The following is a 12,276-nucleotide window of genomic DNA, read 5'->3' on the forward strand; positions in this document are numbered from 1 at the left end:
ATCTCTCCTCTCTTCAATGTCTCTCACTTCTTTCGTTAAGTTTCTACACATATGTATTTAACAGTGAGAACGACACGCTCATTCGTCTCATCTGTCAATCATACAGCTATGTTGTTTTGAGATCAGTGCTAGTGTGAAACGTCAACATTACCGGCCACCTAAATTAGCTAAGTCTAATTTACATATATTGGATCATCGAAAAAACAGGTAAGTATGATTAATTTTCTAACAACTTTTCTTCACTTTCAGTTGCTGCTTATTGCTGTTGCTGCACAGCCAATTGCTGGTCGAAAGGAAGTGGGAACAATCTGCGAATCGGTCGTATGTATGTTCCACTTCTTGTTTTGATGGTTGCAACACGAATGATGTCATCATCGCCGGGTTGAACTGCTTCGATCCTTGCTAATGGCCAAGCGACGGAAGATTTTCCATCCTCCTGCAGCAATACCATTTGGCCAACACGGATGTCCACCGGAGAACTGGATTTCTGCCACTGCTGATTTAGCTCCGTAAGATATTCCTTCCGCCAACGTTGCCAGTGATGTTGAATCAGTTGTTGCAACTGCTGATAGTGCCGCAATCGGTTTGTTGGTATTTCGGTGTACTGAGGGTCCGGAAGAGTTAAAAGTGGACCGTCAGTCAGGAAATGGCCGGGTGTTAGTGCGTCTAATTCGGTCGGATCATCGGATAGTGGCGTTAGTGGGCGAGTGTTTATATTTGCCTCGATCTGGTAGAGGACAGTGACCATGTCCTCGTATGAAAGTTTTCGGTAGCCGATTGTTTTTACCAGAGAGGACTTCGCTGTCTTGACAGCCGCTTCCCAAAGGCCGCCGAAATTTGGTGCTCGAGGTGGAATGAACCGCCAAGTGATTCCTTTGCTGCTGCATTCATTGATTAATTTTTCCTTGTTGTGTTTGATGCTAAACAGGCGATGCATTTCCGTGAGTGTGGTTTTTGCTCCTTTGAAGTTTGTACCATTATCAGAATGGATTTCCCTTGGCAAGCCGCGCCGGGCAATAAAGCGTCGAAGTGCGGCAATGAATGCGTCCGTTGACAAATCGCACACGAGTTCCAGGTGAGTGGCTTTGGTAGCGAAGCAAACAAACACAGCAATGAAAACCTTTTGGGGGGCCGCTCGTCGATGAACAGGTTTTAAGTATATAGGGCCACAGTAGTCGACACCGGTGATTGAGAATGGTCGACTAGGGACAATGCGTGTCTTGGGAAGCTGTCCTTGAGGTTGGGCTACAGGGACAGGGTTGTGGCGGAAACAAATTGTACATTTGCGACACACATAATTGGCAAGAGTTTTTCCGCGAACCGGCCAGAATTCTCGACGCATTGTTGCCAGGGTCATTCGGGGGCCAGAATGAAAGCATTGCGAGTGGAAATGCGCTGCAATTATACGAGAAAGGGGGTGCTTGTTGGGAAGAACCATAGGGTGCTTGGTTTGGTAGGTTTCGTTGGAGAAATGCAGCCGGCCACCGACACGTATTATGCCATTCTCGTCTAGGAAAGGATATCGATTTTTCAGGGGTGATTTCGAGGGAACCGGCCGTTTTTGTTTCAACTTAATCAACTCTTCTGGGAACACTTCTTGTTGAACCACCTTTACTAAAGCCTCCTTTGCTTCTTGCAGCTCCATCGTCGAAAGGAATGCTTCATATGCATGATGTTTAGAGCGGCAGCGTGCAATGAATCGACGAAGGTAAGCAGTGATTCGAACTAGACGCCCGAATGAAGAATAGCGCTCAAATAACGGGTTTTCCTGCGACGTTGACTGAACCACTAAAACCGTTTTCTTTCGTTCCAGGATGTCCTCGTTTGGAAGAAGCGGGTGTACATGCTTTGGCCATTTATCCACTTCGTTTGCCAGCCATCCGGGACCACTCCTCCAAAGAATGTCGACGATGAAATCTGCCGGCAACATACCACGCGAAACGTGATCCGCCGGATTATCCGTACCCTTCACGTGGTTCCAGGGGTGTCCGAGTGTCAGCAGCTGGATTTCCGATGTGCGATTGCCCACAAACGTTTGCCAAGTGTTTGGGGGTGCTGCGATCCAGTGCAATGTGACCGTCGAGTCCGACCAGAACCAGCAAGGATTTCCCTCCATCCCCAGCGCTGCGGATACTTTAGTATAGAGTTTGGCACCCAATAATGCAGCACACAGCTCAAGGCGCGGTAAACTAAGACGTTTGATTGGTGCGACTCTTGATTTTGCCGCAATGAGCTGAATTTGAGCTTTACCTTCCTTGCTGGCTGAGCGAGCGTAAATACATGCTCCGTAGCCTACTTCAGATGCGTCGCAGAAAACATGGAACTGAACCGTTGTAGCTTCCGATGAAAATATATAACGGGGAACTTTGTATTGCTTTAGTAGGGGCAGCTGTGAATGGAAATCATTCCATTTAGATTCGATCTCGCGGGGAATCGGATCATCCCAGTCGAGGTTAACCAACCAGAGGTGTTGCATCCGAATTTTTGCCCAAGCAATCACAGGTGACACGATACCAAGCGGGTCGTATAATTGCGCAATCTCCGAAAATATCTTCCTTTTTGTCCATTGATCGTCATATTCCGTTGCTCGTATCTCAACACACAGTTGGTCCGTTCCTGTCTCCCACACTACTCCAAGCGTCTTTACCTTTGTTTCTGCATCGAAATGTAGCGTGGATTGTTCCTCTAGAGCTGTGGAAGGTAAGTCGGCTAAAGCCTCCGGTTGATTAGAGCTCCACTTCCGCAAGTCGAATCCGCCTTCAGCCATAAGGGATTGAACTTCGCTTCGCAAACGTTTCGCCTTCGAAATCGATTCCGCTCCGGAAAGAAAATCGTCCATATAAAAATCTTTCTTTACAGCAGGACCAGCGTACTCGTATTTGTCACCGGCGTCTATGGCAAGCTGTTTTAGTACGCGAGTGGCAAGGAAAGATGAAGGCGCTAAACCGTAAGTGACCATCTGTAGCTCGTACACCTTGATCGGTTCAGCCTGATCGAAGCGCCACAGGATCTGTTGAAGCGACGCGTCCTCCGGGTGAATGCGTACCTGCCTATACATTTTGGCCACATCTGCAACTAACGCGACGGCGTGCTTGCGAAAACGGATCATGATGTCCAGCAGCTCGTCTTGAATTACTGGACCCGTAAGTAGAGTGTCGTTCAGCGAGTGATTTGTTGTGGTTTTCGCTGATCCATCGAACACTACCCGTACCTTGGTCGTTGAGCTAGACTCTTTAAACACAGGATGATGGGGCAAATAGTAAGTAGTGCGCCCTTCATCCAGTGTATCCTCCATTTCTCCGATCAGTTGCATATGCCCCATTGCAAGGTATTCTTGTAGGAATTCGTTGTAATGGTCACGTAAGTCTGAATCCCTTTCCAAACGCCTTTCTAGCTGCCGAAATCGTCGTAAGGCCGCACCCTTCCAATCGCCGATTTTGTCGTGGAACCCATTCCGTTTTGGGTACTGTACTATATAGCGTCCCGATTCGTTACGGGTGAACGTGCTTTGAAAGTGTTGTTCGCAGTCCTTCTCTTCCTGTGATCGAAGTGGCTTCTCTGACATCTCCTCAATTGCCCAGAATTTCTCGATGATCTTATCCAGCGGTTCGGCGATCGCAACGTGACAACTAACGGTAGCTTTTCTTGTAGACCACTCCGACTCGCCCGCATCTACCCAACCAAATACTGCGTTGATGAATATCGGCAAAGGAGATCCGAGTTTGCAAATTTGTATCCGGCCACCATCGAATAGATGAAAATCGTAGAAGAATTGAGACCCAAGCACCAAATCGATCGGACCAGACACGAAGAATTCCGGATCGGCTAGCTCCATGCCGTTTGGTGGTTTCCAATCTGCCAATGGTAAAGAAGTAGACGGCTGGTCGCTTGTTACCTGCCTCAAAACCAGAAAGTCCATTGACAAAGTAAAATCCAAGACCCGTGACGAAACAACAGCAGAAACTTCGTGAGCTATACTTTTCTTTGAGCACCCAATACCGCTGATTTCTACTCTTTTATTTCGTCTAGGTAGTTTGAGTAGATGAGACAAATTCTCCGACATAAGATTCGCTTGAGAACCGGAATCCAACAATGCCCTAGCGAGATGCGTTCTATCCCAGCTGTCCTTTATTTTCAACACCGCCGTTAACAAAAATACATGTGTTCCAGAAAGCCCCATAGCCATATTGGAGGAAATTGATGCAACCGAACTTGTTACTGTACCACCGGAGTTCGATGCACCACCAGAGGTTGATGGAGCCGTAGCTTGTATGCTTTGTGTGGCTGAAGAAGAGGCAGTGGAGGTGGGAGCAGTACCAGAACCAGGAAATCCAGGATGAAGAAGAGAATGGTGCTTTTTGACGTAGGACTTACGTCTTTCTTTACTATACTTGGTGTCATTTCAAAATTTTCAAAACGGATGCGTTACGTACACTTTGAACTCTAATAACTTTTCTCCTACTCAAGGAATTACTAATTTTGTTTCATAAATCGAAAGGAAAACGCTCAACGCTTGCTATTGATACCTTGTTTGCTATGTAAAACTTGTTTAAAAAGTTCAAAAACTACTTTTAATGCGAATCAACATTAATGCTAAAACCTATAAATATGGGTGTCACAGTTTTTCTTAAAGCCAGACGTGTGTAAGCCACAGAGCAGAACACACGTACGTGTGCTGCTCAACGAGAAGCTGCATTTTGACCACCAACCAAATCATAGCTACTGCCTTATCGCTGCCAACCAAGAACAGTCGTCGCCCTGCGTGAAATTCATTGCTCTCAGAAGTGGACAGAGTTACTAATTCGCAAGCTGCTCTTCCAGTGCCTGGTCCGTGAGATTGCACAGAATTTCAAAACCTACTCTTCCGGAGCTCAGCCGTAATGGCCCTTTAAGAAGCCAGCGAGGCCTGCCTGGTTAGTTTGTTGGAAAATACCAATCTGTGCGCTATCCATGCCAAGCGAATAATCATCATGCCGAGCGGGAAACGGCGAAATAATATTCACAACAAACGGTCCTTATTAGGACCACAAAATCGTTCTCAGAAGAATTACAATTGAAATTTCCATTTCGTGCTTTGGAAAATAACTTCCCTCTTATCGGGTTAGTTATTTTCTATAATAATATCCGAAAAATGTGCGATAAAACCAATAAACTGACCAATTGGACGGAAGCAATAAAATACCTACAACAATTTGAGTCAAAAAAGTGATATTAACGGAAAAATGCTTCGATCGTTTCTAAGTGTTTGGCAGCTGAAGTTGCCGATTTGTTTTCCAACGTCAATTATTTGCGCTGTGCTGTACGGAACAGATTTTTGCGCGATTTGTTGGGAAATAATTAAAACAATTGTGTAGTAGATTCCGTAGATTTTACCGTAAATTTTGATAGAAATGATTTTGTAAAAGCATTAATTAACCGTGCTTTGAATGGTGGTTTTTGCAAATCTTTCTAGAACATTAGTGAATGTGGAATGATGAAAATATTTTCATTTGTCGCACAAAGGGATGGACTACCATCTGCACTAAGAAGTTTATAAAAGAGATCGCATTCCGATATACAATGCTCATTCGATGTGAGCTGCGAAAGGGGAATGTTCGTGTATGTACGCAGCAGATGCGAATTCGGGCAAGGTTCGAATCGTTAGCAAGGATTCTCGTCTGGTATCACCAAACATAGTTATCTACAAACCGTTCTTTTTAGGATGAAAACATAATGGAGAAAGAATTGAATTAGAAAGTTCCATTTAATAACTTGCATTGAGTGTGCGCCTGTCAAGTCTGCTGTACTTTAGCAGTGACACATAAACCAATGTTTATCGAATTAATCTACAAACCCGTAGGTTTTTGCAAATCTTTCTAGAACATTAGTGAATGTGGAAACCCTGCTACTAAGCGAATGCCACGCCAAAAAGAATGATGAAAATATTTTCATTTGTCGCACAAAGGGATGGACTACCATCTGCACTAAGAAGTTTATAAAAGAGATCGCATTCCGATATACAATGCTCATTCGATGTGAGCTGCGAAAGGGGAATGTTCGTGTATGTACGCATCTGGTGTATGTAATCGTCTGGTATCACCAAAAATAGTTATCTGCAAACCGTTCTTATTAGGATGAAAATATAATGGAGAAAGAATTTATTTAGAAAGAATCTACAATGCAAATCTTTCTAGAACATTAGTGGTTGTGGCAACCCTGCTACTAAGCGAATGCCACGCCAAAACGAATGATGAAAATATTTTCATTTGTCGCACAAAGGGATGGACTACCATCTGCACTAAGAAATTTATAAAAGAGATCGCATTCCGATATACAATGCTCATTCGATGTGAGCTGCGAAAGGGGAATGTTCGTGTATGTACGCAGCAGAAGCGAATTCGGGCAAGGTTCGAATCGTTAGCAAGGATTCTCGTCTGGTATCACCAAACATAGTTATCTACAAACCGTTCTTTTTAGGATGAAAACATAATGGAGAAAGAATTGAATTAGAAAGTTCCATTTAATAAGTTTGCGCCTGTCAATTCTTGTGTACATTTACCAGTGATTCATATAAGCAAATGTTTATCAAATTAATCTACAAACCCGAAGGTTTTTGCAAGTCCTAGAAAATCAGTGAATGTGGCAATCTCATTCGACATGAAATTTCCAGTAAACATTCATTCAAAAAGTGCATTGGCTCAAATTATCCATGAATGTCATATGATATGCCCAAGTTTAGTCCTACGTCAACACCGCGGTTACGTCCCGGACATTACCCACTCCTAGTTTTTAGAGCAAGTTCTGCACCGAAATTTGGAAGGACAGTCTCTCGCCATATGATTTCGTCCCAAACAATTGCTGCAAAGACGCTTCGAATTTGTTAGCTGTAGCCGTTGGTCCACCGGAAGTTTGCTGAATGCCGTACATTGAGCGATAGAATGCTGATCACCACAGGATGCGCATCTTGGACCTTTGTTTCCGGTCGCCGAGTTGACCGAAACCTTTGCAGGACGAGATTTGAACCCAGTTGATGCAGCTTGACTGCTTGACGTAGTCATCCGTTGGTCCACCGAAACTGCATCTAAAACCCGTGTTTGTTTTTTGAGAAAATCCACCAGTATTGCAAACGAAGGTTCGACCTCATTAGACACGCTTTCCTCCCAATGTTTTTGTGTGACGTCGTCGAGCTTAGATACCAATAGATGAGTAAGCATTGCTCCCCAGCCACTAGTCTTCTCACCCAGTTGATCCAAGATTTTGGTGTTACGTTCGAAACAATCGATGACGTCATGAATACCCGCTGCTGACTCTTTCCGGATTTTCGGGAACTCGAACATCGCGTTCAAATGCCGCTTCTTGAGAAGATATCCATTAGAGAACCGTGCAACCAAACCGTTCCAAGCAACCCTGTAATTCGCCTCGCTCATTGGGTACGAATCAACCAACTTTAACGCATCACCCCTAAGAGACGCCCGCAGATAGTGGAATTTTTGAATACCACTGAGTTCCGGTGAAGAGTCGATCAAGGCTCGAAATGTGTTATGAAAAGGCAACCATTTTTCAAAACTACCATCAAATTCCGGTAGATTTATTTGTGGTAGTCGCACATAAGTGTGTACACCAGCCGGTTCGGAACTAGATCCGTTTTGTGTCGGCGCTGGAGTCCGCCGTGGTAACTTGCCAACCAACCCTGCCCTTACCTCGAAGTATTTCTCCTCGAATTCCGCCCGAACTTGCCGATGTGCCTCCGTGTTCTCTTCATGCTCCTCCGATCCCTCGATATCGCATTGAACCTCCTCAAACTCGTCCCACTTCGCCTCGAGTTTCTCCAGACGAAACTGTATTTGGAGTTCGTCGGTTGCTTGGCTACTGTTGAGAAATTTCTCCGTCCGCAGTAGAAAATCTACGATGCTATCCCGAACGTGGATCTTGGGTTTCAGCTTCTTACCCATAGTCAGATCCGTTGAGCTGGAGAGTTTTGGATCAGCAATCGTCTCCTAGAAAAATACCAAGCGGAGAACCCTTCCAAGAGAGATGTATCGATTTGGACAGGTACTCACCTGGTGAGCCTGTCAAATAGGCCTTGTATCTTTTGTCTCTCAGGAACTCTCCAAAAAACTCGTAAAGCTGCTACCAATTTTCTCCAGATCCTCAATAATGACATCAGTAACCAAGACAGCCGTATGATGACCCGATGATCCGAATGATGCCGACAGTATTGTTTGCAAAACTGTAAATATGCACAAGCGCAGCACAAAACGAAACCAATATGTCGAGTAGGACAGGTACTCACCTGGGAGCCTGTCACTACAGGCCTTGTACTCGACTTTATAACTGCGACTCGTTCCTTCTTCCCGTTGTGTAGAAGAACCACAGGTGGTAGCGCTTCGCTACCGTATTTCAGCACTTCTGACGATGAATGTAGACTCCGTCTTCCAAAATGGCCGCCGGCGAATTACCAACCCGTTGCTGATGAACAACCCTGTCAGAGTTTACCAGCGACGTTCTCCGTAACCTCCCAAGCCATGCACAGCGATCCTCGTACCAAGCGATCGTCCTGTTGTTGATCCAGGAAACTTCCTCCGATGCCAAAAATACTATCCGAGAAAGAGAATGGAAGTCCCCTCCGTTCAAGGTGTTTCGTCCACCGTGTGAACACCGTGCGTAGTGAAGTATTTACCCAAGAAATAAACGTAGAAAAAAACGACCAGGTAGCGATGAAAGCTTAGATGGAGTTATTGGACAGATACTCGCCTTGTGAGCCTATCCAATAGGCCTTGTATATTTTAGCTTCCCTGGTCTAATCCGAAAAACTCCAATGGCGACGTCAAACGAATCCAGAACTGCTGAGTCGCAATGGCTGTACGCAAGTAGAATGATGGCGACTGCGCGCGATGGCGGTATCTGCTTTGTCCTCGGACTCAAAATGGTGTTACCGACGCCGCGTCGGTTCCTTGGAACACTATCCTGGTCACGGCACCAATGTTGTGACCCTTGCCAAATAGCGTTCCTCCGTGATTTTTAGTCCGTACCCGATTTTACCGTGTCCATCTGTAGTTTTAGTCTCTCCTCTCTTCAATGTCTCTCACTTCTTTCGTTAAGTTTCTACACATATGTATTTAACAGTGAGAACGACACGCTCATTCGTCTCATCTGTCAATCATACAGCTATGCTGTTTTGAGATCAGTGCTAGTGTGAAACGTCAACAGTGGCGATCAACCATACCAGAGCAAATTAATCGAAAGTACATTTAAAAATAGACTAGGACAAATCAGTCATTTTCTTAGGATTCCCAGGATACTAGGACATTCTCTTATAGCATTGATGTCAGATCCCCCTACAGGAAAACACTCAGTCAAGTTTTCCGATGGATGCCAAACCAACAATTTTCGTATTGGTATCTATTGTAGTTACCTTCCTTGTTTAGCGTTGTTATTCTTAGATATTCTTTTGGATTTACGATTGATGTTCACCGGCAGTTCCGTGCACAGGTTTCAAAACCGAACTATAAGAATCTGGAGGAAGTGCAACAGTTCATCCGATGCATTGATCAATTCCAACCCCGCTGAGAACATCCGACGAACCATGCACCCAGCATATTATCGAATAGGTCTAGCGATATTCATGTGGACTGTACACTGGTTCTTCCGCTGTTACAAGGGTTGCGTACTTCGTTCAAAAGAATTGCGCACGAATTGGAGACGAATATGCGATCTCAATTTTTACGAAACAATTCCAAAAATGGTCATGTTTGGCAAGCAATCCATTATACATAAAAAAATTCATGGTTAAAATAATTTCGGATTAACCCTCGATCTGCGTACAGCGGCCGAAACGATTATTGTTGGATGCGCGTGGTGTATGCAATTATAGCCATGAGTAGGTTCAGATATTTGGCTATGTAAACATGTTAAGTCCTATTGTTTAAGGAAAACTACACAAATTTGTTTTGTCAGTTCTTTCTAAGAGGATTAAATTTGTTAAATTCGCAGAAAAAGCCAAAAAAATAAAAATTGACAGTTTGAGATTCTAGTGAAATTGTGAATATTGTACCGCATTTCACCACCTCATTTTCAGTGTTGCTGATAATATACTTAGTAAATTATGTTGCAGTGCTGCCGAAACGGATATTTGGTGTCCCACCATTCTTGCTTTGGTGAGAAAGATATTCAACATTCTTGCATTTTTCAATTTTTAAAAAAATATAAAAATCAAAAAATGGTTTTAAAAATATCATTTTCTCAAAATTGTTCTTAAAAATGGAAACTCTTTAGATAAAAAATAAGAAAAATGGGGGTTAGGTCTGACAAGAAAGGTCTATTGCATTAGACTTCATAGGTCCCCTACCGAGAAGTAAAAAGCAAAATCAATATATACTATCAGTAGTCGACTTGTTTAGCAAGTGGATTATGCTAGTCCCCTTTCGGAGAATCGATAGCGTCTCCCTCTGCGGTATACTCAGAGATCAATGGTTTTTCCGCAATTCCATCCCTGAAGTAGTTATTACAGATAATGCAACTTGCTTTCTGTCGAAAGAGTTCAAAAATTTTCTTCTGCGATTTGACGTTCGGCATTGGCTAAATTCTCGTTACCACTCACAGGCCAACCCTGTGGAGCGGACAAATAAGAAATACTTGTAACTTATAGTTAGATTCATATAAATGCCTAGTTTTTGTCGTCTCATTAGTGTATTAAGGCTCATAAAAAATACTATAAATTATAAATCTTCTCCTTTTCAAATTAAAATTTAGTATGATTCAATGTTAGTATTAAATTAGGCCACCTAAGACACCTTACCCTAAACCACACGTTTAGCATCCCGTCGATGAGGCACTGTGACAAACTTGACAGAATACGGCGAAGAATTTTGACACGCAAACTACATCCGGTTGAGAGAGAGCACGAGGAAAAGAGAGAGCGAGAAGAGGTTAAAGAGGAGTTAGAAAAAAGAGGCGAAAGGAGTTGGGAGAAGACAGTTGTCAGATATAGACGTTCTTTGGAGTGACAACCACCAACCGAAAGCAAGTGCGAAGTGCCCGGAAGACACGGATCCCAGTACGGTGGGTCGACGACAAAAGCAGCCCGTCCGAAGTGAGCACAGTCGGTCCGGAATATATACACCGTTCATCCGGAACTTTCCATCAACTGTAGTCCGGATCCAAGCAGCATCCGTTCAATATACGCTCCGTCCGTTCGGAACCAGTCCGGATCGCCCGGAATATTCACTCTCCGTCACTGTCAGCCCGGACTAAGGCACCATCCGGTCGGTAGACGCTACACGTTATACCCGTACGGAAACAGTCCTCTTCGTCCGGAATTCACACGGCTCGTCCAACATCAAGTAGAACCATCCGATACTTATCACGTCATCAGCGACTCACGTAACCACGTGACGGATCTCCACGCAGCGACGTCTCCATTCATCTGCCTCGAGTGGTGCTGGTGGCCGGTGAGCCCCTTTACGATATTGCCGAGTCACACGTGTGCGTTGATTGGTGGGAACGAACATTTTTGAGGCTTGAGTCCGGTGAGGTCTGGTTGAGCCTGGCCCCGCTCATCGACACTTGGACCGATGAATTCCTCCTCCGCACATGAGCACCAGGGATAGAGTCAACAACATCGGCTACTGTGGCGGAAGCAACCCACCGAACCCATAAAACCCGGCGTGGTCCCGTATAGCCAACGGCTCTATTCCCCGACGAAGATCATCGAACCATCCCAACACACCAGGTATGATTGTTCCCTCGCTCACTCTACATGTTCCTGTCGCCCGTGCCCCATCGGTTCCAGTACGGCCGCATCGATACCCTTTTCCCCATTTCCTACATGTTAAATTCTTTAAATAAATAAGTAAAATGAATGTATGTTAGTCAACTTTCTTTTTATACTGAGCCTTAAAGTCTTTCCTGTTTGTCGATCTGCCTTGTTGTCTGGTTTGCGGGAAGTAATCGGTTGTGAGTCCTCCTAAAGCAGCAGTGGGAAAGCCGACCTTGAGAAGTAACACCGATTGAGCTAGTCAGCTGTTACAAGCCCTAGAAAGTCCATTGCATATTTATTAGCCTTTTCTCAGAAGATGGGATTTTTAAAACATTTCAAAACTTTTTGATGCAATGGTTCTCAAATTCGTACAATCCGGTTTATTCATTTTCTTAATTCAAAAATGTTTTTAGCTTCAAATATAAGACCGTTTCATTTTAATTAATTCTTTCATTCCGCATCTTTTTATTCGTTTTGTTCATCTGCGTTCATTTTACTTATTTCATTCGTTTCATTCTTTGGATTCACTCTGATCAGTT

The 12,276-nt window shown here is 44.2% G+C and overlaps 2 protein-coding genes across 2 annotated transcripts; both read right to left on the reverse strand.

The window, feature by feature from the left end:
* Window positions 1–256: 256 nt before the first annotated feature.
* On the reverse strand, window positions 257–3,835 carry LOC131680140 (uncharacterized). Its single transcript, XM_058960864.1, has one exon. The coding sequence runs from the start codon at window positions 3,833–3,835 to the stop codon at window positions 257–259; it is 3,579 nt and encodes a 1,192-aa protein (XP_058816847.1).
* A 1,794-nt stretch (window positions 3,836–5,629) lies between these two features.
* On the reverse strand, window positions 5,630–12,015 carry LOC131678359 (uncharacterized). The gene is made up of 2 exons (XM_058958450.1): window positions 8,040–12,015; window positions 5,630–7,976 (listed from the first exon to the last, which is right to left on the reverse strand). The coding sequence occupies exon 2, from the start codon at window positions 7,929–7,931 to the stop codon at window positions 6,762–6,764; it is 1,170 nt and encodes a 389-aa protein (XP_058814433.1). The 5' UTR covers window positions 7,932–7,976; window positions 8,040–12,015; the 3' UTR covers window positions 5,630–6,761.
* Between the last annotated feature and the right edge of the window lie 261 nt (window positions 12,016–12,276).

The sequence above is a fragment of the Topomyia yanbarensis genome, chromosome 2, assembly GCF_030247195.1.
Source record: "Topomyia yanbarensis strain Yona2022 chromosome 2, ASM3024719v1, whole genome shotgun sequence".
NCBI classification, from domain to species: Eukaryota; Metazoa; Arthropoda; class Insecta; order Diptera; family Culicidae; genus Topomyia; species Topomyia yanbarensis.